Source organism: Ceratina calcarata, unplaced genomic scaffold, assembly GCF_001652005.2.
Source record: "Ceratina calcarata isolate Rehan_Ccalc_2016 unplaced genomic scaffold, ASM165200v1 scaffold110.2, whole genome shotgun sequence".
NCBI classification, from domain to species: Eukaryota; Metazoa; Arthropoda; class Insecta; order Hymenoptera; family Apidae; genus Ceratina; species Ceratina calcarata.
The window spans coordinates 221,321-244,155 of record NW_017131915.1 but is presented as its reverse complement, the minus strand read 5'-3'; the positions used below and the strand labels follow the sequence as shown (position 1 = coordinate 244,155).

At 35.4% G+C, this 22,835-nt stretch overlaps 5 protein-coding genes and 1 long non-coding RNA gene across 16 annotated transcripts in view; 2 read left to right on the top strand and 4 right to left on the bottom strand.

Moving 5' to 3' along the window:
- Nucleotides 1–74: 74 nt before the first annotated feature.
- On the bottom strand, nucleotides 75–2,407 carry mRpL38 (mitochondrial ribosomal protein L38). Of its 3 annotated transcripts, none has more exons than XM_018037749.2 (7): nucleotides 2,303–2,407; nucleotides 1,886–2,079; nucleotides 1,500–1,652; nucleotides 1,085–1,412; nucleotides 815–973; nucleotides 590–726; nucleotides 75–481 (listed from the first exon to the last, which is right to left on the bottom strand). In XM_018037749.2, exons 2-7 carry the CDS (start codon nucleotides 2,022–2,024, stop codon nucleotides 189–191), a joined length of 1,209 nt encoding a protein of 402 aa, XP_017893238.1. In that variant the 5' UTR covers nucleotides 2,025–2,079; nucleotides 2,303–2,407; the 3' UTR covers nucleotides 75–188. The 3 variants fall into 3 exon arrangements, with proteins under 3 accessions (XP_017893238.1, XP_017893248.1, XP_026666910.1); XM_018037759.2 differs by lacking the exon at nucleotides 2,303–2,407 and adding an exon at nucleotides 2,142–2,292; XM_026811109.1 differs by lacking the exon at nucleotides 2,303–2,407 and having other exon boundaries at nucleotides 1,886–2,292.
- Nucleotides 2,408–2,822: 415 nt separating this feature from the next.
- flr (actin-interacting protein 1 flr) lies at nucleotides 2,823–8,115 on the top strand. 2 transcript variants are annotated; one of them, XM_018019623.2, is made up of 14 exons: nucleotides 2,823–3,025; nucleotides 3,737–3,858; nucleotides 3,926–4,016; nucleotides 4,091–4,238; nucleotides 4,309–4,476; nucleotides 4,829–4,997; nucleotides 5,064–5,192; nucleotides 5,270–5,374; nucleotides 5,604–5,924; nucleotides 5,994–6,113; nucleotides 6,246–6,404; nucleotides 6,859–6,861; nucleotides 6,952–7,102; nucleotides 7,368–8,115. In XM_018019623.2, the coding sequence occupies exons 1-14, from the start codon at nucleotides 3,010–3,012 to the stop codon at nucleotides 7,475–7,477; spliced, it is 1,812 nt and encodes a 603-aa protein (XP_017875112.1). In that variant the 5' UTR covers nucleotides 2,823–3,009; the 3' UTR covers nucleotides 7,478–8,115. The 2 variants fall into 2 exon arrangements, with proteins under 2 accessions (XP_017875112.1, XP_017875119.1); XM_018019630.2 differs by lacking the exon at nucleotides 6,859–6,861 and having other exon boundaries at nucleotides 2,824–3,025.
- On the bottom strand, nucleotides 7,912–11,888 carry LOC108622004 (protein abrupt). 2 transcript variants are annotated; one of them, XM_018019637.2, is made up of 4 exons: nucleotides 11,760–11,888; nucleotides 10,955–11,148; nucleotides 10,708–10,884; nucleotides 7,912–9,253 (listed from the first exon to the last, which is right to left on the bottom strand). In XM_018019637.2, exons 2-4 carry the CDS (start codon nucleotides 11,135–11,137, stop codon nucleotides 8,588–8,590), a joined length of 1,026 nt encoding a protein of 341 aa, XP_017875126.1. In that variant the 5' UTR covers nucleotides 11,138–11,148; nucleotides 11,760–11,888; the 3' UTR covers nucleotides 7,912–8,587. The 2 variants fall into 2 exon arrangements, with proteins under 2 accessions (XP_017875126.1, XP_017875134.1); XM_018019645.2 differs by lacking the exon at nucleotides 11,760–11,888 and adding an exon at nucleotides 11,496–11,753.
- A 1,038-nt stretch (nucleotides 11,889–12,926) lies between these two features.
- Nucleotides 12,927–17,162, bottom strand: LOC108633082 (uncharacterized). 5 transcript variants are annotated; one of them, XM_018038067.2, is made up of 6 exons: nucleotides 16,698–17,162; nucleotides 16,362–16,529; nucleotides 15,822–16,283; nucleotides 13,700–15,720; nucleotides 13,158–13,366; nucleotides 12,927–13,094 (listed from the first exon to the last, which is right to left on the bottom strand). In XM_018038067.2, the coding sequence occupies exons 1-6, from the start codon at nucleotides 16,783–16,785 to the stop codon at nucleotides 12,959–12,961; spliced, it is 3,084 nt and encodes a 1,027-aa protein (XP_017893556.1). In that variant the 5' UTR covers nucleotides 16,786–17,162; the 3' UTR covers nucleotides 12,927–12,958. The 5 variants fall into 5 exon arrangements, with proteins under 5 accessions (XP_017893556.1, XP_017893560.1, XP_026666658.1 ...); XM_018038071.2 differs by having other exon boundaries at nucleotides 16,362–16,514; XM_026810857.1 differs by lacking the exon at nucleotides 16,698–17,162 and having other exon boundaries at nucleotides 16,362–16,691.
- Nucleotides 17,163–17,184: 22 nt separating this feature from the next.
- On the top strand, nucleotides 17,185–17,669 carry LOC113463876 (uncharacterized). Its single transcript, XR_003388710.1, has 2 exons — nucleotides 17,185–17,276; nucleotides 17,393–17,669. It is a non-coding gene; the product is annotated as an uncharacterized LOC113463876 (long non-coding RNA).
- LOC108633094 (Cytosolic non-specific dipeptidase 2) overlaps nucleotides 17,492–22,835 on the bottom strand; it is a 7,793-nt gene continuing 2,449 nt past the window's right edge. The window contains exons 1-5 of one of the 3 annotated variants that reach the window (XM_018038097.2): nucleotides 20,097–20,291; nucleotides 19,312–19,762; nucleotides 18,812–19,240; nucleotides 17,983–18,456; nucleotides 17,492–17,745 (exon numbers count right to left, since the gene is read on the bottom strand). In XM_018038097.2, coding sequence (XP_017893586.1) covers nucleotides 17,701–17,745; nucleotides 17,983–18,456; nucleotides 18,812–19,240; nucleotides 19,312–19,762; nucleotides 20,097–20,137 — 1,440 coding nt within the window. In that variant the 5' untranslated portion in view covers nucleotides 20,138–20,291 and the 3' untranslated portion in view covers nucleotides 17,492–17,700. Of the gene's footprint in view, nucleotides 17,746–17,982; nucleotides 18,457–18,811; nucleotides 19,241–19,311; nucleotides 19,763–20,096; nucleotides 20,292–21,278; nucleotides 21,753–22,107; nucleotides 22,537–22,608; nucleotides 22,829–22,835 lie in introns of those variants that run through there. The other 2 variants (XM_018038082.2, XM_018038089.2) reach the window with 2 other exon arrangements.

Sequence of the window (22,835 nt, the reverse complement as noted above, 5' to 3'; positions counted from 1 at the left end):
ACACGCGTACACACTCGCGGTTAATAAAACGCGTAAAAAAAGTATACATGAAGTGCCTCTTTCAACGCATTGTATACGTATAATATTATTTATTTACATACGTGCGTGTAGCGTAAAAACGCTTAGCGCCATCCAGTAGTTTACAATTAGCGCGTTCAAATTCCGGAGAGTAAATGTAACGCGATACTTTATTTCAGTTCGTTCACACGTCCCCATCCTAAACGTTCGTGTTGTATTGCCAATTTTAGCCAAGAAGCTAATTGTCCGTTGATGGGACGAGCATTAGGATACTTGAGAGGTGGCTTCGGCTGTGCGAAAGGATGAACAGTCTGCAGTTTCCTTAGTAAAAATTGTTTCATCACGTCTCTCGGATCTTTGTATCTATCCATATAAATATTGAACGGATGTTTCAATGGAAACCACTCTTGCGGTCTAACGTACGGTTTGGGAAACTCGTACTGAAACACTGGCTCTGCTGAATCTGTACAGGAACGGAAATGGAAACGCATAATTAATACGAACACAATAAAAATTAAAAGTCGATGGTCACGTTCGAATTAAAGAAGCCGATTGTCGATCGTCGACGTACCTAATTCTGTGTGAAAGAATTCTTTCACCGTGAAATCCCAATCGCTTTGGAAAAACGATAAACCAGCAGGAGTAAGATGATCTTGATATTTACGATAAAATTCTAGCGTATTCCAGTTGCGTTCATTTAGCTGTAAACTGTAAGCTTGTTAACGCCAGCCGTCGACAATTTTATCCTGTCCCGATACGATACGCATGTGGATACTTTCGATGGCGTTACACTTACCAAGGTTCCGTTTTCTTGTATTCCCCGTAATCCAACGGCTGATTTTGTTTATAAAGAATAAATACGTAACGATAATAACCTGCCCCCCTAGCCGGAATCGGTTTGAAGTAGTCCATTATTCGTTCGCCTTGGTTCACCTTGTTCCCTGGAATGTTTCCCCTGTAAAAAAAGTGAAATATCGCATCTGCGATTATCCCGTGTATTCGTTACACGTGCAAGTTGTTATAATATAATCGGATCGAAAGTTGTTTCATCATCGATGGTACTTACAGAAACAAATGACAATATTCATCGTTCGGATTTTCTAAATTTCCATCCGGAGTAGACATTACCAATGTCCATAACGTGTTTTCTTTGACTTTGTAATCAATGTTCGGCAATTTGCATGCCTCCGCTGGTTTTATAACGTTTCCAGAATGAACTCTGACGAAAATATCATTGTCGATCTCATAACTGATACTCAGCGGTACGACCGGGAAAAAGAACGCGTCCCCGAACAAGTGTTGAAAAATACCATAGTGTTCTGCGATTTTATGAATCTCGAATGGACTCGACGTTTCCAACCATACTCGCCTCGCTTCTTCCAGGTCGATCGACACTAGAAAAATGAGCATGTACATAGACTGGTGCTGGTATCGATCTTGGCGTTATCCTGTTTTCTAACGCAAACAGATTAAACGCTCACACTGTCCGTTTCTCACTCTTCGCTCAAAATCCACGTCGGATCGTCTTTTCTTCCGTTCGGATGTCCACTCTTGCTTCTTTAGCGGCGAAATTTTTGGTACAGAAAAGCCTATGTTCACTTTAGCCGATAGTACTGGATCTGTTTCATTCAGCACTAAAAGTCAAAGAAATCATGACGAATATCCAGTTCTATAAGTCTACTCAAGGTACTAAAATATCATCCACTATACTATTACAATAAACAGTTAAATATCATGCAACGTTCCCCTATATGAATTCTCCAAAATCCAATGAAACTCAAATCAATCGTAAATTAAAATCAAGGATACGAACAGATTTTAATTTATCAATTTGTCAATGCGTATGGATAGATTTCTGTTTTCTTACACTCCAGTCGTTGCTTCAAAGTGCGTGCGATCATCGGCGGTTTTCCGCGAATATGATGGCCATGTCGAACTTGTTCCAGATTAACTTTCAACTTGGAAGTTACATCTTTTCGAACGATGCGTAGAGCAATAGTCGCCATGTGTGCTTAATTTGAAACGCACACTGTCATAAAATTCGATTTGTTTTCCACTTTCCTAAAAGAAGAGAATGGAGAATGAAGATAAGGTATATATTCATTATTGCCCGACATGCATACACTCCAAGTTTCGCCTCGGCGTCTAATAGGAAGTTTCAGAAGTTTGGGAAATCTCTATTCTTTTCATTCTTATTAAAGTTGACTGTTACGATTACGATTACGATTACGATTACTGTAAATAGATATACAGGTCCATCGTTCGAATTATACCTCATACCTACCGAAACTTTATTTACGATAGAAGTGTAAAACGATATAAACTAAATAACCCCCAAGAACGGCTCTGCTACGCGACACCAGCGCGATAATCGAGGAACTATTTTGCAATCCAAATCATTCAGATTTAGTGATATTTTCTTAAACAGAATTATGAGGCGATGAGGTAATATTTCCTTACACTTTTTTATTCATAATATTCTTTGTACAATCCCACATGTCGGTATAAGCCCCGATTTTCTAATTTCGTTTTGGAAACTTGAAAAAAAGACGCATTTTTGGAGAGAAATTTTTTTTTTATCCATTTTTCGAAAAAAGGGCCTTATAGAGGCCTGGACATACGTTTTCCGAACAAGAATATCTAAATTTTATGGCATTTTTCTACAAATTATGCCCAGGAAACGGTATAAACGTTTTCGTAGTTCCCCGTTTTTCCGCCAGGGGTACTAGTTTGATTCCTGTATACCCTTAAACGCACGAGCTGGAGCTGGGGGCACCAGCAGTATGAGGAACACGCAAAACCCGGGCGTGAGCACTCTCATTTCCTCTCTGCTATAATCAATGCATCAGCTATATAAGGCAAGGGCGGAACAAGTATTTCGGTGGAAAGCGAGTGTGGGGGGAGTCGGAGAGAGATACGAAGAGGCATTGAACCGATTTACCATTGTTGAGTTTTTTCAAGTATTATTTAAGAGAAACACGCGGAAGAAACATGTCTTATGAGACAAGTAAGTGGCGCACGTGTTTAAATTGGTTTTCACCCTCGCCGGATCATTCATTACCACTTTTTTTCCATGATTTCTCGAGGTTCCCAATTTTCCGGCCGCTTATCTCGAACTGAGTCATAACACTTCAAATGCCTCAATTTTTCACGTATGTCACGTATGTTGTTACGGTCACGATGCTCTGCAATTAAATCAATTGCGAATTTAATTCGAATAGTATCACCCATACGGAATTCACTGTTCACTAAACCTATCACAATGTATTTTAAATACAATATTTTATTTTATTTCCTGGATGCCGAACAGTTAGCTGACTATTTTCAATTCCTCTTTCTGCGTATGTTCATCTAAATATCCTACGTGATCCTAAGTGATTGCCTTTCGAGACGTTGGTGATTAGATTTCGATATTATTTTATACTAACGTAAATTTCGAAAGGCAATATAATAAAAAATACTTCATTAAATCTGTAGAAAGTATAACTGCAGAATTTAATGTAATTTATAAGTAATATTAAGCTACCGAAGTCGAAGGAAATTGTTAGCTTAGGAGAAAATACAGTTCCCATGCTTAAAATAAGATGAAATATTACAAATTGGAAATTTGCCAATGTATCAAGGAAGTAGTATTTTGGTTCCAGTTAAGAGATATGCATTTTCTTACACAATCCTCTTCTTTGGACTCTATTACAAGAAACAAATGTATATCTTGCAGAATACATCTTTGCTACATTACCAAGGACGCAAAGAGGACAGCCTCTTGTATTAGGTGGTGATCCTAAAGGAAAGAATTTTTTATATACTAATGGCAACAGTGTAATCATTAGAAACATCGATGTGAGTAATTCACAGTTTCCATAAAATACTTAAACATATTATTACTGTAATAATAATTAATTTATAGAACCCAGCAATTGCTGATATTTATACAGAACATTCATGTGCAGTCAATGTTGCAAAATATTCCCCAAGCGGATTTTACATAGCTTCAGGTGGTACGTATTGAAGTTTAATGTACAGACGTTGAGGTGAAATTGTATATATTTTAAATTATAATTTTTCTGTGTAGACCAATCGGGCAAAGTACGTATTTGGGACACCGTCAATAAGGAACACATTATGAAAAATGAGTTCCACCCTATCGGAGGTCCTATTAAGGACATCGCATGGTCGCCTGATAGTCAACGTATGGTCGTTGTAGGAGAAGGAAGAGAAAGGTGAAATATACAATGTTCTGGCGTGTAGTTTCAGATTTAGTAATAGTTTCATTTCCTAACGCGGCTTTAGATTTGGTCACGTATTTATGGCGGAAACCGGTACGTCTGTAGGTGAAATCTCTGGCCAGAGTAAACCTATTAATTCCTGCGACTTCAGACCCGCTAGACCGTTCAGATTGATCACCGGGAGCGAAGATAATACGATTGCCGTCTTCGAAGGACCGCCGTTTAAATTTAAGTACGTATATTGTCCGCATTTTACAGCACACAACCTTGATTTGTTAACACAAAACAGGCCGCCTAACATCCCAAAAAGAAATGAAGGTGTTTGATTCAATATTAAAAAAGTTAGTCTCTTTGAAAATGTGTCTGAATATCAATAGGAGTCACTACGCTTATTATTATGCATTTATTTATTTATGCGGTTTCGGTACCGATTTGAGATCGTTTACGACGTGGTGCCTTGAGCCAGTTGTTTTGAGCCGTGACCTAGTTTTGTTGCCTTCCGACGCCTCAGCAATGTACAGATCGCTCCCGCTACGGACAGTGTAGATGCTGCATTATCAGGAAATCTTAAAATGTTCGCATAGAATGACGAAACAGGAGCATGCTCGATTCGTTCAAGCTGTACGTTACTCGCCTAGCGGGAATCTATTCGCATCCGCAGGATTCGATGGGAAAGTATTTATTTATGACGGTACGAGTTCCGATTTAGTCGGAGAAATAGGGTCCCCTGCTCATCAAGGCGGCGTGTATGGAGTAAGTGAAATAAACATTATTCTATTGCGTCTACTTGTTTTTAAACAATTGTTAACAATATCGCAGGTAGCTTGGAAACCAGATGGAACGCAATTATTAACCGCTTCCGGTGATAAAACTTGTAAACTTTGGGACGTAGAGACTCGCTCATTGGTTAGTGAATTCAACATGGGAACAACGGTAGACGACCAACAGGTATGCACATTTTTTTTATTTTACGATGTATTCAATTCCCAAGATCTTTATCGAATTAAAAATTAATTTTTCTCTAGGTCAGCTGTTTGTGGCAAGGAAATTATTTGCTGTCCGTATCTTTAAGCGGTTTTATTAATTATTTAGACTATGATAATCCTACGAAACCACTTAGAATAATAAAGGTAATTCGAACATTTAATTAGAGGTAGCGAAATGCTCGAATCTTCGGGCAGTTGAACGATCGAACCGATTCGATTCGAGAATTCGAAGAAATCGAGTAGCTTTAATAGATCGAGCAGCTTGAGCACAAGCAAGTACATAACTCGGTTCGATTTTTCGATTATTTTAACACCTCTACAATGAACTCGCTTTGTCACAGCATGAGTCTTCTAACTGTTGCATCACGTTTAGGGTCATAACAAGCCCATAACAGTATTAACTCTGAGTCCTGATAGAAGTACAATTTACACTGGATCTCATGATGGGTATATTACTAACTGGAACGCGAAAACTGGAGAGAACGATCGCGTTCAGGGCCACGGTCATGGGAACCAAATTAATGGGATGAAAGCTGCAAAAAATTTGCTGTACACCGCTGGTATCGACGATACCTTAAGAACAATTGATATTGATACCAATACGTACTCAGATACGGCTATAGTTAAACTGGACTCTCAACCACGTGGTTTGGACATCTACAAAGATATAGTTGTCATTGTAACCGTTCGACAGGTAATTTTATCGCGTGCATTTTATTTCAAGTTAATGACTAATTAAATTAATGACAGTTACGTATATTAGATAACGATCGCACAAGATGGACGGAAGGTGTCTAATATTCCAATCGATTATGAACCATCTTGCGTTTCAATCAATCAGGAAAATGGTGATGTAGCTGTAGGAGCCACGACGGATAATACGGTATGTTTGTTAACGTTACAATGAAAAGATCAAATTAATGAAAGTACACGTGACGGGGTAAAAGTTATATTAAAAGTTATATGTAAGAATTTTCGTACAATTCAATGAATATAATTTTAAAATTGATTCCAGGTTCGCATATATGCACTGTCAGGTACTAGTCTCTCACCAAAAATTGAACTGGAACATCTGGGCCCAGTTACGGATGCCGCTTACAGTCCTGATAATAAATATTTGGTAGCTTGCGACACTAATCGAAAGGTTATTCTCTATACTGTGCCAGAATACAAGGTAAAATCGTTTGCACGATTTGTAAGAACAAATGCTAAAACACGATTGTATTTTATACGTCGCGGCTTGTATAAAGTTGCAGACAGCACATTAACTGCTTTTAAGTCTAATCTTTATCCTTAAATAATTCAATTCCTGCACATCTCACGCTTTTAACGTATTATTAGACAGCGGATTTTATGCATTCATAGAAAAATTGTAGTGACAGTGAATATAAAAAACGTTTGTCATGTTCAAAAACATAGAAAAATTACGGATGAGTGTTTATTACAATGTTTACATGATAGAAGATGAGTAGAATACATTTATCGTGAACGTTTTATTTTGCATAAAAGTCCGCAGTCTGCATACTATTAATAGTTGCCATTAGTAAAACCATTCTCATTGCTATTCCACGTTTTATATAAATATTTTTGTAAATATTGCTCCTCCTAAACGCTTGCCGGATTTTTAGAGGGTGAGTAGAGCTCGCTTGAAATTAATCATTATGATATTCTGATAAATACTCGACTGGAAAAATTTATTTAACGAAATGTAATTTCCTTAGCTTGCGCATAATAGGGAGTGGGGTTTCCATAATGCAAGAGTGAATTCAGTAGCATGGTCTCCTGATTCAGTTATGGTCGCAAGTGGTAGCCTCGACACTACGATCATCATTTGGAGCGTGACGAATCCAGCGAAGCATACTATTATCAAAAGTAGGTGTACAGTTAATAGTAGACTGCGGATTTTACTACGGACATAATATTTTTGAGTGGTGTATATAATTTTGAAACATGTATAAAATAAATAATGTTTATCTCACATTACGAAATTATACGAGTAAAGAATCTGCATAAATGGATTATATACATAAAAATATGTTCCAGAAAATGCGATTTTGCATGAAAATCCGCAGTTTGATTATTAAAATTTTCGATGTCGATCGATAACAGAAGGAAAATGAGAACGGTTTCGTTTCAGATGCTCATCCTCAGAGTCAAATAACGCGTTTAGTTTGGCTGGACGAGGAAACACTGATCTCGGTCGGACAGGACTGCAATACTAAGATATGGCGTATAGAAAAGATTTAATTAATATTTTTGTAACTGTATCTATCTCGTTCTTTTTGAAAGAGCTTAATTTTTCAGCGCATTTTATTTATTTCGTAGTTGATGAATAATATTTTAATACGGTTTCCCGAATGAGGTTGGTCAGATTGTATTGTGATCTTTTTTATATTCGGTATATATTGGAATAATCAAAACAAGTTACACAATATATATATATATATACATACACACACATATATATATATATATACAGATAAAATCGCTACAGTATCTTTTTACATTTTTGCGCAACGTCAATTATAAATAACATTTTTTACATACTACAATTATTTTTTAGATATTTACAATGTAAACGACGAAAATATGCTGTCTTTTTGATTGTTCGATTTTCACTGGGTGATTGTAAAAAGAATTAATCATGAAAAAAAAGAAAAAAATATCATCAAAACGAAAAATTGTCTATATCTACATTGTCTTTATTAAAACAGCGTAACGATAACAAGAAAAACAGTAACAATTCGAACACTAAGGGTCTCTCGAGGAACGTGATCACGCTTTAAGTTATTATTTGTACACTTAAAAACAATCGAGATGTTACTATAACTTGCCTTACTCTTAATCAGTCTAGTACTGAATATATCTCTTATGTAGAAACATGAGGTACACAAGTTTTCATATTGAATTCTCTTCCTAGTTTTTTTGTACAATATAAATATTCCACTTTTCCTATTCGCAATAAAATAAATGAAAAACACAATTGCAAGGGGTCATACGAAATAAAAAGTAATTTTAAACTCCTTTGTTCTTAACTCAGTTTTGGCGGATAACACGGATAACGTTTCACTGACTCGCGTCAACTTGCGCAAAGAAATTTATCACGAATAGGTACTTCTATCACCGATATACATTGGTTCTCATTAATTTTTGCACACATTTTTAATCGGCCCATTATCTTAATTTTTTAAGATGTTTGGAGACTTACTTGGGAACTATAACGTCTCAATTTCTGAATCATAATAACTTATTAATTTGTTTTAATCGAAAAAGTCATAGATAAATAACAGAACGTTTATCTCTCCGACAAAAGATGTCCTAAACCAGTAGATGTAATATAAATGGAGATACATGTTTCTATGGTTTTGGTGTAGTATACCGCGAACGTTTTTGCGGTGAGGCCACCGGATGCCTGTAGGAAACGTGTTTCCGTAACGCATCCCGCGATCTCGAGACATGCGAGCATGCCGTACAGCTGTACGAACTGTTACTATGCGTCTCCATATGTACCCGCAGATTGTACTGATTGCTCAGCTGTTTACCACAAATAAGACAAGTGACACTAGATTTGTTATAATTTTGCGTCGTTCTACTGCCGACGGAGCTCGTCAGAAATTTGAAATTTGCATCCCAAACGGGAGACGGATTCGCTTCTTCGACTGGCGTGACTTGATCTTCTAAAACAGGCGTACTCTCATCCACGCCGATTTCCGAATAAGTTTTCTCAGTGTACTTGTTGGTAGACGCGTTTATAGAAGGAATACTGATCTTTTGATTTAATTTCGCGTTGATAGAGTAATAAGGCTTTGTCTTTACACAATACGGTATACTTTCTTGATCGTTGAATGATTCTTCCATGTTTTCGGTCGTCTCGGTGTCTAACGCATTTTCTAAAGATTCTCTACCGCCTGACATCACGTTGTCCTTGCTCTGCTTTTTTATCGATGTATCAGCTAACGTTTTTTCCTGCAGCTGTTCCGGCGGTGGTTCGACGTATAAACCATTGTCGTGCCTCGAGTTTTTCTATAAAAGAAAGCAAATTATAATTGTGAATCATCGAAACAGAATACATTAAAGGTTACAAGTTACGTTTGCTTCCTCTAGAGTTCGATCTTTATGTTTCATCAAGTATTTCCTGTTCTACCTAGCCTCTGAGATTAAATATATTACTCATGTGACGAGTTTTCATGTAAGAATTGTATGTATCATTATAAAAATACTAGAATTCTTTAATTTTCATGCACGAGTCTTTCCATCGGTATTCCTTTATTTTAATTAAAAGTAGGACTGATAAGTATGTGTACATTAATTCTAAAATATTTGTTATAGCCACTCTCGACTAAAGTATGAAGCATTATTTTTGTAATGCAAAAAAGTACACATCATGTGAATAAAAAAAAGAGACTTAACTGTTCTAAAGTACATCTACCGACAGTTTTTAGTCATGTAGAGATTTTTTGGAAAAAGCTATTTTAGATATACCTGTAAACTCATTCTATGGGGAAAGGTTCCATGGGAGGCATCCACTTGCATTTAGTTGCAACACACACAACGATCTTGATCTCGTGGATATCGTTTATATTCATTATCGTTCCTTCGATGCACGTATGAACATAATATTGTGTAGTAGAGGTAATTCCTTCTGTGTGATACTTCTTGAGGAACGACAGTGAATGTATTTAAGTGACCTGAACAAAACAACACGATCAGAGGGTAATATAAAGATTAAACAAGGGAGAGAAGCGAATATTCGATGTATTCTTTTGAAATTTCTCTTGACTTTCTATTAAGGAGAACGGTAGATTTAATCAGTGTACGAGTATTGCTATTTTTAATTGTTGTATAAATAATTGCACTTTCTTAAATGATTAACTGAATGTGTAATTTTGTCTTCTACATGTCTTCTGGATTCAATGGGTTACAAGGGAATAACAATTACCAGGGGATTACTAATGTTTAGGGCGTTGAAGAAAATGCATGCTTTGTTACAGATGTTCTTTTCACGATCTCACGCCTCTTTCGACAAGGGACAATAATTGATCAAACGGTAATTCATTATGTGTCCCTATTTCATATGGGGTTAAAAAAGAATATACCAATTAGTAGGATAGTCAATTGAAAACAGTGCAATTATTATCCGCAGATTAAAAGCTATCTTTATGTTACAGTAATCTTTGGACTTGACTATAATTTTTTCACTTTAAACCTTGAGAAAAGTTAATTGCATAGGAGTTATGCTTAAAAATGCAATCATGCTTTTCAAAATACAAAGCATTAATATAAGAGGTTTGGTAGAACAGTTGTAAAAGAAAGATAGAAGTATAAAATTCCAAATATGCATTCAAATGAAAATAATAGAAATACAAGGAAACCCTTAGAACCTGATATACAAACTTACCGATCCAAGAGTGTTTTCGAATGATCTTACGCTCTGCATATTTATTACATTAATCAAAAACATGGGAGAACTTCCTTACCCCAGCTATATCAGCTAATCCACGAATATGGAGGGTATCTGCCATAGCCAAAAGTGCAGGTAGCTGTTCTTGATATATATTCACTTCACCATTGTACATGAATGTGACCAAGGCACATAAATTCGCATACTCCATTCCTGGTAATACAATTACAGGATGTTGCAAAGAACTTAAATCCTAAAAGTTAATTTTGAATATGACTGGAAGAAGAGGCTTTTGACAATTTTAAAAGAACTGCGTGCGGTACCTTGAACAATTCTTTAAAGTAGTAACTACAAGCAGAAAGTATAATTTTATGTGCATGTATATGTCTACCACCAGCGCTTAGCGTGACGTCTGTTAAATAACCACCATCGAGGAGTTTGGGCAGAGAGCTCAATAGTGTGTTTTGAAAATTGTGCCATCGTAAACAGAACTGTTGCCCTTCCATATTTCTATCTGCTGTAAATCAAAGTTGTCCTTCATTGAGAAAAATTAACGTAATTCCTTGTTCGTTCTTGAACAGGTATACAATAAAGAAATTTGACGGTTCTTATATTACAGTCCTACAGATAAGTTTGATTAATAATATAATTATACGGATAATCTTAAAATAACAAACATCCATAACTATGGACAAAAAGTTATATAAAGTGGCTACTATTTTTTCCATGCGATCTGCTACATAATAAAGAATAAATGAAAGTATAGTACGATAAAATTAAACGTCCGAATGCATTCTACGATCTTTAAAAGGTTATGCGTCTGGTCTGTAGCTTAACTAAATGTTAAAAAATTTTGTTGCGTACGATAGGATCTATTCACGCCAGGCGGAAAGGTAGTTGGGTTACTGCTGGTAGAGCAGTTCGAGAGATAGACAATACTATTTATTTAATCAGGCTGCAGGTTCCAGCCAAGTCTATTATTGTACCTTCAGGTACGGCTGGAGGAAAAGCCAGATATTGGCTCACGGTTTTCAGAGAAACTGATATTGTTCCCGCGGTCAGCGATTGCTGTCAGAGTCATCGGTAGCATAGAATGGATTTAGAATTTTACGCGTTATTTGATCTTACCTCGGAAAATAAATGTTTGATAAAACCGTCAATGATATACTTTAGAAGACACTTCACGTCCATCTGGCAAACTTAGCCATAATCACAGTATAAGTTGCCGTTGGTTGTCGTTGCATCCACTTTATGTAGCGCCCTTAGTGGAAATAAATAGAACTAAAAAATAAGGGATGGATAAAACAGGAGTGCAGAACAATCCGCTAAATTTCCGAAAACCCCCATGCTCCGACCCCTTGGCTGAAATTTTAGCCGAATAATCATTCAATTAAACATCTTTTAATAAATTAAGATTTAACCGTTAATTACTAACAACTAAGACTAAGACAACTAATTACTAACAAATAAGAATTAAGATTTAATCGTTAATTTAGATTTATTTTAATTAAAGATTGTAGATATACATTTTTAATTAGGACTTTTTTTACTTTTTAATAGAAAGAAATTCGACTTAATAATTAAAATTTAATCCTTTACTTGTTAACGTGGCAATTGAAAACTCTGCAATCCTGGCACGAAATCAGATACCCGTTTACCTACATTAAACAGCATAAAAGGAATATTAATTACTCATAACTTTGTACATTAAATTTATTAAACAATTCATTTTTATAATAAAAAAAAATACAAAGCTCATCACATGATGAATCTCGTATCATTGGGTATTCTTTCGTTTTTATACATCACATCGACGCCTCCTATTTATAAGAGACCAGCGGATCTAAGCGATATAATCGTATTTCAATTTTAAGTATTTAGTAAAATAAAAAGTTGCGGATTCAAAATATGTTAATACTAAACAGCTGAATGTTTTGTTGTAAAAACATTCGAAATGTAACAAAATATAAAGAAGATATTTTATAATCAATTGTAGACTCCTTTTATAATTAATAAACAAGACAGTTAACAATTTAAAAAATAGAAAATAGGAACATATGAGACTCATACAATAGGATATAGTATGGAATATTGATGCATCAGTGTTCGACTTATCGTGTAGAACGTTGTTGTACCGATGTTTGACTTACGTCCAATTATCCTTTAAATTCGATTATATTGCATGGCTCCGCCGAGATATGATTATATGAATAAAAGTCTTCATATTGTTTACATTAAATGAAATGGAAAATGATAATGGAAATTTTATATTGTGAGGAAATAAAAATAGTAATGTCTGTACAGAGAAACAAGAGAAGCCTTGTTATTTAGTTCCTGTCCACGTAGTGAAGCTTATTGAGCATTTTTACAATCGTGTTTAACTGCGATTCTATTCTGACCATCCCCATTTGTAATTCCTCGATTCTGACGAGCGAACGTCTATGTCCATGACAACACCTGCAACTATAAAGGAACTATCAATTTTCGTCTAAAATATTTTTGTAATCACACAAATAATAATATTACCTGTTATCACTTCGTATGGACATAGAACATACAGATTCAGATTTAGGAGGAATTTTAGTTTCCGGAGGATCATTTACTATATGAGATGAATTTTGTGTTTCACTGCGATTTTCATTCGCAACACTATTGTCATGGCAATCCCCATATTCGTCTAAAAGACCCTTAATCACTCCTTCTACTCTTTTACGCCTTAATCTTCGTTGTCTCATCTATGCATAAGAAAACACAATTAAACATATTAACAATATACACAAAACAATATTAAAAAAGCAAGTTAAGGAAGCAAGCTAAGTAATACTAATTAAAGAAGTTGTTCCATTTTAAAATCTATCCGAATATTAACCCTTTCGCTACGAGCATCGACTATAGGCATCAATTACACATCAAATATATAATTATAGTCGGCAATGTGCACACTTTCCGACGCGGTGCGCCGTTCAGTGGGACTACTTTGACGGAGCGGACTGCCGTAGCGAACGGGTCAAAGAGAGTCACTGTGAATAATTTGATATATTCTTTTAAAAAAATGTTAGTGATCTTACTTCGGCAGTTTCATTAGCTCGTCTATGTGGAATGGAAGGAACTTCTTCGTCTTCATATGAAACATTTTGATTACTATTATCCCAAGTATTGTTCAAAGATGATTTTGCCGTGCATACATTTTTGCAGCCATGCCTTTGTACTCCTACACTATGAAACGTATCTCTACAGCACTTAGAATTAACATCGAATGCCAGTTTTTCATGATATGAACTACAATCACATGTTTGGTCTATAGGTTCGGTATGATATACACAAGAGGAATGTACTTGTTTCTGTGAATCTGCAACATCTTTGCACGTTGCCCATTCATATTTATGACAGTGTGATGAAGTGCAGTTTCCACAGGACGTCGTTGGGCCAAAACATTGTTTATCTCGTTGATCGTTCATATCATTTATGAATGTTGACGATTTTAACGATAAATTACAATGACTGGATCTGTTGAATTTTGATGGAATTCTCTGTTTTTTGCTAGGTGAATGTATAGATGATCCTCCATTGAATCTATTTTGCCATGTATTTTGGCAGCAACAGGTATTCTTCGTAGATGGTTTTACAGATATTTCCATGTCATCCTCACTGTCGCTTTTAGATTCGTTATCTACTTCTTTGCCCCAAACACTAATTACGCCATTTATTTTCGACATTCTTATTTCAAGATTACCCAGTAAATATGGGCCACATTCTTCGATACGATGTTTCTCACTCCCTGAGTCTTTTACTGGTTCCTCTGTTTGAATTAAAAAGCTCCTGTTCTTACTGTTGTTATCATCTCTATATATGAAACATTTCACATTATCCTCGTTATCATCTATATGTTCCATTGTACTCTGTACAGGTATAGAACCATTGCGATTCCTATTAATAGATCCATTACTTATTTCTTGTTTAATTTTCGAATTTGTATGCATCTCGGGGTATTTGAACTCTACATCAGCTGCATCAATAATATTATTTTTTTCAGTATGAGATATTTTTGAAACCTGGGCAAAAGAAGAATCGTCAAGCATTTCCACTGCTTTCCTTTTCTTGGAATTTGATGCACCGATTGCTGAATTCATATGCAATGAATGATCTTGACTTTGATCTTCCATGATGTTTCCATTTAATTCCTTCTTAATGCTACCGACTGAAGGATTCTCAATTCTTGTTTTACCTTGCGTTACATTTGAAAACGTTTCCGAATACGGAGACGACATAATACATGTTCGTAGCACCGAGTTTACAGTTTTTTTTAAGGTATCACCATTACTAGAAGTACGATTCAAATTGATCTCAGATGATTCGGTAGATCTGACTGGAACGTAAGTAGCCTCTGGCCAATCATCAGCAGTAATTACTGCAGATTCAACATTGCTAATGGATATTATATTCTTTCTTTCTTCTGAAGTTACAGTATCTTTATTAGAAGCATTCGCAATAATTTCAGTTTGTAAAGTACCTTTTGTTTCACACACTTTACTTTTACCTTCATATTTTGCCAACGATTTTTTTAACGAATCCAATTCTTGTTTCATTTTTATATCTTCCGTCGCTGCTTTTTGATGGAATTGTCGAATTTGAGTATTTAACTCGGCAATCTCAGCGTTTAATCTGTCGACTGCCTTGTTTTTCGCAGAATTCACATTCTCTGGTTCATCGGAGGCCACTACGTTTTTAATGCTCATAATTTTCGAAACACTTGCGTCACAGTTCTCAATTGTTTGTGCATCAGTTTCTACATTATTACAATTCATATGAGCATTCACGTCGAGAGATCCATTTCGTTTTCCAATGTTATTATCACAATTTTGCACGTGTTTTACATTGTAAGTGTTACTGTATTCAGTAGCTTCTTGAATATGTTCGTATTGCTGTTCAATTATGCCATTAGATGTTTTATTTCCAAAAATCTGTGAAGCATTCGGATTTAAATTACTGTCTACAATTTCTTCTTGCTGCAAGTCATTATTGATTTCTTCTGCACAGTTCTCTGTGGCCTGATTTCTAAGCTTCGTTCGTACTTGTTGAATATTATTACCTATACACAGGAAATAATAATGATTAACTTTTATTCATATTTTGAAATTCGATTGTACAAAAATATAATTCTTATGATAAGTGAGACAGAAAACGTCTTACCCTCATTCCCTTTACTTTTATTAATCATTAATTCTTGTTCCTTCATATACTCATCTCTCACATTTTTATTTTGTTCCCTCACATCTCTTAGATAATTCATCATTTTATTGTCCATGTAGTCATTTTTATGTGACATAATTTGCCTTTTGTACATAGCAGAATATGCTTCTCTAAATGTATTTTTATTTAATTTTAAGTTTAAATAATTGTGCCATTTTTTCTTCTGCGGCGAGTGAAGGTTGTGTTTGGAAATGTTTAAATCTTGTAATGACAAACTTCTCTCTTTGTGGTGATGCCTTAGCCTGTTGTTTAATATAAAGTCGTCCGATGCTCTATCAAACATGTCTTGTTCATATTCTATTTCATTATCCTCATTGTATATTCTCAAAGGATCACTAATTTCATCATCCTCTGCTTCCTCATTTTCTAACATTCCATTTGAGTTCTCCATGTCATCCATATCTATCAACCACAATAAAAAATAATTGTTTTTAATGTCGTATCATTATTTATAGATAATTGCCTATATTTTTAACATACCTTCACTATCTGTGTATTCATCTTCGTTCTCATCGTTATAAGCATGGTTGCTATCTTCTCCAGAAGATACTATGCAAATGCTTTCATCCTGTTCGTCACTAGGACAAGGACTACGACTGGCTTCGTCGTCTGGCAACTCCAAATCCTGTTGCACTGTATTATTGTTACCTAAGTCGATGTATCTCAATGAACTAAATGTATTGATGTACGATCGCGTGTCTTCATTTTTCAACACAGGCGAAACAAGTATGTTAAACAATGAAACTTCCATTTCATTAAAATCATTAAACCGTGGGAGTTCAACGTTCGTTTCATTGTTTAACATACTGTACTCACTTTTTAATTGTTCTTCACTGTTATTCTCCGCGTTTATCTCGTGCTCTGTTTCCTCGGAAGTATGTTCGTGCTCGTTTTGTTCCAACATTATCAAGGTCGGTATTGGAAACTAAACTCCGACTGTAAAATGTGTGTCGTAACAACTAATCGTACGTTTACGAAGTCTGGAAATTGAGCGAATATGTATCGCACACAAGTTATCCTCGAACTTTCTCTCCTAGACGTTTAATAACTCGTTTGCAATTTACGAACGATCGCCATCATCGCATCATCGCCATTACGGTTGCCGCTTACGGCTTACGGGAGAAGTCACTATCATCGAGTAAGTACTTATAAAGAGTGGCAGCCTTATGGGACTTGGTGTCGTACAAAAAAGATCGTGTGGCCGCTTGGCGCCACTGGTCGAGTTGCAGAATCTAAGGAGATCGTCTCTCTATGGTCTCTCTCTCTAGGTTCCTCTCCTCAAAAAGATCATCTTTCGACCATTGAGCTCTATTTCATCAATGTTTTCGACATTACATCATAGAGTTATTATAGATAGAGTAGGGAAGACAGGGAAGACATAGGAAAGGCTCTTGGGTAAGTGGTACTGCATACTCATTTAGATAGAGAAAAAAATAGAATACCTCTTTCTATCATGCGCTAGTAGAAAGAGATAACGAATGGTCTCTTATTGACTCTTTCTTTCTAATCAGGATACGGTTTCCAGGCAACGTTTCCTGCCCTATGGCCGATGCTATGATTTACTTTTTAGAATTAAAAGATATCGGAAGTGGTACATAGTGGTACAGCTGTTCTATTGATGACAGATGTCATTTATTTTTAATCATTCTGATGTACTCAGACTTGTTCTAATTCAATCACCGATTTAAAAATCGGAACAAACTTTCCAGACAACTCAACATTTGGATTATAAAAATTACCTTAATATTTTATGTAACATATTGCTTGAATAAATTGAAATCTTGAATATAGGTGGGGAGATATCTATTGCAGTTGAACGCTAAAGTTGAGATACCTCATACAAATAAGCTCCAAGTAATTTAGTCTGAAAACAAAATATACAGTATTTGAAATTTGAAAAAAATAAGTAAGCTAAAGTTGACCAGTCCCACTTTCTTTCAAAAAATAAGACTTTTAAAACTCCTAATATACTAAATAAAACATAATAAAAAGATACATAATATATATAATAAAAGAGCAATTGCTATTATTCAGGCAAAAAATGTCTTTTAACTGGTCAACTATTGGTGTCTTTACCTTCCTTGTAATTAAAAATACTTACACCGCCGATGTAATTACGAACGTCTAACTTTTCATTCTGAGAATGTGCTCCATCATCACCAGCACCGACTGGCAAGAGTAATACATTTTTACCAGTTACTTCTTGGAACGTTAGAGTAATCGGAATCGAACCACCTTCGCGCGACATATCAGGGTCTACATTGTACACATGCTTGGTAGCTTTCCTACCAGCCAAATAATTCGGATGATCAGGATCCTCCGTCCACGGTTTTCCACCGTGAATCATGCTAACGGTCATTTTATTCGGACTACCTCTCTGAGCCCACTTTTTATTCAAATAGTCTGTTACTTTCTGAACAGTATTATCGATAGTCATACTCGGTACCAGTCTAATCGAAAATTTGCCAGTAACTTTCCCTGGGATAACAGTTTTTGCACCTGGCTCACTGAATGCACCCTCGATACCGTGGAGGGACAAACTTGGTTGTCTCCATCGGTGCATCAAAAGTTGTATCTAGCAACGTAACGAAACAGTTGTATTATAAATGTAATTCGACTGAAAATAAATGAGTTGTTGACTCTGATTTTTTTACACAATTTTTAATTCATCGCAACTTGCTTAAATTGATTAAATTCTACTGAGAACAAATTTTCGAATTGATTGAGAATTTTTCCTAATTTGTAGTAAAAAGCAAGGCAAAAATCTGAACAAAATACACATACTACTCAAATAGCAATACATTTCCAATCTTTTTTCAAAATTTTTGATAAATTAGAATCGGAGGGAACAATTGCAAGAATAATGATTACGAAACAAAGTATGTTAATTCTATTATCAGTAAATGTCCATTAATTATAGATATATTCACCTTATCTTCGTTATGAGCTAAACGTTTAGCTCCTATAGAATTTCGAAACTCGTCAACGTCAAATTCAATCTGCTTATACATTTCCAGTTCCTTTGTCATGATCTTATCAACTTTTTCATAAATACCGTCTACTAATATTTTACCCTTTGTGTCGACTAATGCGTTTAACAAATATATCAAATCCGGCATTGCCTCGTGCAGAGCCCCGCCGAATGTACCACTATGTGAATCTTTTGCAGCGCAAATTACTTCGACTGTGAAATAGCAGACACCTCTTAAGCCGTATGTAACGCATGGCTTTGTGGTGCCCAACCAATAATGATCAGATATGCATACATAATCCACTCCTTTCAAAAACGTATCTTTACGTGCCCAAAGGAGATCATCCAGACCTTCACTACCACTTTCCTCCATACCTTCAAAAACAAACTTAAGTGGAGATAAAGTTAGTATAAAAAATTAAAAACAGTATGCTATGAATAATTTTGAAATTGTAGCACCTTAATATTGACAGGGATATCAACCCCAATAGCTTTATAAGCTTGCAATGCATGGATCCAGCAAAGTACGGGACCTTTGTCGTCTGTACTTCCACGACCGAACAATTTGCCATTTTTTTCAACGAGTGTAAATGGTTCTGTATCCCAGCCATCTTCCTTTAATGCTGGTTGGACGTCTAAATGCCCATACAAGAGAACAGTCTTTTTCTTTGGGTCGCACCCAAGAGACCCTAGCAAGGCAGGTGGAAGTGCAATTTCACTTCCATCTGGAAGTGTTTGTATCCCTATATCTACTAATTCTGTAATAGTTCCAAGATCCTTTAATTTGGCTTCTGCCCATTTCATCATTTTAATAATTTCGTTTCTGTGATCTGCCCATGCTGAGACAGATTTTATAGCTACTGCTTCACGTAAATTATTTATGTATTCTTTCTGGTGGTCATCAATGTAGCTAAAAATTGAACATATAGCACTTGTATTCAAAGTTCTTCTAAACTACTTGTATAGATAAATCAGTAAATTTGTCGAATTACAATTTGAAGATAACCGAGATAAGTACATGAGTTTGAAAGATTCCAATTTTAAAAATTAAATAAGAGTTCAATTTATAATGTTTGAATAAGAGTTTAATATACAAATATTATCATTAAGTACAAGATATTTAGAGGCCCACATTATGTCCTAAAAGACATTTATCGGAAGTTGTTAGCTTATTAAACAAATACGATTTGTGAAAAACTGTGGTACTTATATATCGCTCATTAATAGCATAATTATTTGCATACCTAAACAGCTGTTTTAAAGGTGTTGGAAGTTCTTGAGCCATTCTATTAGTTTTATTTCGATCAGACACCGACTGTATCAAGCATATTCTTGACAACTAATAAACTGAAGTTCTTTCGTTACAAGTATATGATGATCATATTATGATCAGAATGATTAATGAAGATAACTCTTATCTCATGGGAGGGGCATATCAGAGCATAGCAACAAATCGGACTAGAACTATAGAGATATTACTAGAACACGGTCGTATCGACCATATGTATACGACCGTGGACTAGAACTATCGATGGTACTATCGATAGTGAATCGTGTAATGCGGAGATGGCTTCACACCCCTCGTCTAATGTACGGGTTTATGGATTGGTATGGTGGAATCGAATAAAACGATCCAAATATTATCAAAGTAATCTCTTACACACTTTCCACGTTTCAAATGAGATTCGTAAAATTTCTGTTTTATCTAAAGTGATACAATTATCAGCATAATTGGGTTTTTTTGCGTCAGCATGAATTAGCAACTTTTTAAGAATGTTTATGAAGTCATAACAAATGAGATTATTATTGTTATCTCCTTTCCTTTTCATGGCACTAAAGGAAATTTTAATGTGGCCTTGAGGCAACTTGTATGTCAAAAGATTATAATTTTTAAAATAACTATTATAAATATTTATAACATTTTCAAGCGAATGAATAATTCCTTGAAATCCATTTTTCTTGCGCGAGTAAATAAGTAGCAATTTTTAAGTTTAATAATATAAAATATTTAAGTAAGGCATTGCTTACATTATGAGTGGGAAAATGTAGTTCCTCATACACATGAATGGACTACAGATTTTATGTATTTAGGAAACAATTGAATGCGCTGGAAGTATCAATCGCTTTCAATCTTTTTGATCCTATTATAAGTAATCGACTACTAACTAACGTATAGTCAATTACTAGTTCTCTCCTTTTCAAGGCTGTTCAATTTCTGATGCAATTATAGAATTTTCTGCAATGCGGTTAATATATCTATTTTAGAAAGTTAGCTTCGTTATTTACTTTAGAATATTAGAACAGCATTTTTCTGCATGAAGTTTTACTACATAATAAAAGAGCAATTGCTATTATTCAGGCAAAAAATGTCCTTTAATTGGTCAACTATTGGTGTCATTACCTTACTTATAATTAAAAATACTTACACCGCCGATGTAATTACGAACGTCTAACTTTTCATTCTGGGAATGTGCTCCATCATCACCAGCACCGACTGGCAAGAGTAATACATTTTTACCAGTTACTTCTTGGAACGTTAGAGTAACCGGAATCGAACCACCTTCGCGCGACATATCAGGGTCTACATTGTACACATGCTTGGTAGCTTTCCTACCAGCCAAATAATTCGGATGATCAGGATCCTCCGTCCACGGTTTTCCACCGTGAATCATGCTAACGGTCATTTTATTCGGACTACCTCTCTGAGCCCACTTTTTATTCAAATAGTCTGTTACTTTCTGAACAGTATTATCGATAGTCATACTCGGTACCAGTCTAATCGAAAATTTGCCAGTAACTTTCCCTGGGATAACAGTTTTTGCACCTGGCTCACTGAATGCACCCTCGATACCGTGGAGGGACAAACTTGGTTGTCTCCATCGGTGCATCAAAAGTTGTATCTAGCAACGTAACGAAACAGTTGTATTATAAATGTAATTCGACTGAAAATAAATGAGTTGTTGACTCTGATTTTTTTACACAATTTTTAATTCATCGCAACTTGCTTAAATTGATTAAATTCTACTGAGAACAAATTTTCGAATTGATTGAGAATTTTTCCTAATTTGTAGTAAAAAGCAAGGCAAAAATCTGAACAAAATACACATACTACTCAAATAGCAATACATTTCCAATCTTTTTTCAAAATTTTTGATAAATTAGAATCGGAGGGAACAATTGCAAGAATAATGATTACGAAACAAAGTATGTTAATTCTATTATCAGTAAATGTCCATTAATTATAGATATATTCACCTTATCTTCGTTATGAGCTAAACGTTTAGCTCCTATAGAATTTCGAAACTCGTCAACGTCAAATTCTATCTGTTTATACATTTCCAGTTCCTTCGCCACAATTTTATCAACTTCCTCATAAATGCCGTCTACTAACATTTTACCATTTGTGTCGACTAATGTGTTTAACAAATATATCAAATCCGGCATTGCCTCGTGCACAGCCCCGCCGAATGTACCACTATGTAAATCTTTTGCAGCGCAAATTACTTCAACTTTGAAATAGCAGATACCTCTCAAGCCGTATGTAATGCACGGCTTTGTGGTGCCTAACCAATAATTATCAGATATGCATACATAATCCACTCCTTTCAGAAACGTATCTTTACGTGCCCAAAGGAGATCATCCAGACCTTCACTACCACTTTCCTCCATACCTTCAAAAACAAACTTAAATGGAGATAAAGTTAGTGTAAAAAATTAAAAGAAAGTATGCTATGAATAATTTAAAAATTGTAGCACCTTAATATTGACAGGAATATCAACCCCAATAGCTTTATAAGCTTGCAATGCATGGATCCAGCAAAGTACGGGACCTTTGTCGTCTGTACTTCCACGACCGAACAATTTGCCATTTTTTTCAACGAGTGTAAATGGTTCTGTATCCCAGCCATCTTCCTTTAATGCTGGTTGGACGTCTAAATGCCCATACAAGAGAACAGTCTTTTTCTTTGGGTCGCACCCAAGAG

Coding starts and splice junctions, on each gene's coding strand:
- mRpL38 (XM_018037749.2), bottom strand. CDS start 2,024: ATGGCGACTATTGCTCTACGCATCGTTCGAAAAGATGTAACTTCCAAG. Junction 1,413..1,499: donor AAGAGTGAGAAACGGACAGT/GTGAGCGTTTAA, acceptor TCATTTTTCTAG/TGTCGATCGACCTGGAAGAA. Junction 974..1,084: donor GAATATTGTCATTTGTTTCT/GTAAGTACCATC, acceptor CTTTTTTTACAG/GGGAAACATTCCAGGGAACA.
- flr (XM_018019623.2), top strand. Junction 4,477..4,828: donor GGACCGCCGTTTAAATTTAA/GTACGTATATTG, acceptor ATGTTCGCATAG/AATGACGAAACAGGAGCATG. Junction 5,925..5,993: donor TCATTGTAACCGTTCGACAG/GTAATTTTATCG, acceptor TACGTATATTAG/ATAACGATCGCACAAGATGG.
- LOC108622004 (XM_018019637.2), bottom strand. CDS start 11,137: ATGGAAGGGCAACAGTTCTGTTTACGATGGCACAATTTTCAAAACACA. Junction 10,885..10,954: donor ACTTTAAAGAATTGTTCAAG/GTACCGCACGCA, acceptor ATTAACTTTTAG/GATTTAAGTTCTTTGCAACA. Junction 9,254..10,707: donor GATTAGCTGATATAGCTGGG/GTAAGGAAGTTC, acceptor TTTCTTTTATAG/AAAAACTCGAGGCACGACAA.
- LOC108633082 (XM_026810857.1), bottom strand. CDS start 16,686: ATGTTAAACAATGAAACGAACGTTGAACTCCCACGGTTTAATGATTTT. Junction 16,284..16,361: donor TGAATACACAGATAGTGAAG/GTATGTTAAAAA, acceptor TGTGGTTGATAG/ATATGGATGACATGGAGAAC. Junction 13,367..13,699: donor GAGCTAATGAAACTGCCGAA/GTAAGATCACTA, acceptor TCTTATGCATAG/ATGAGACAACGAAGATTAAG.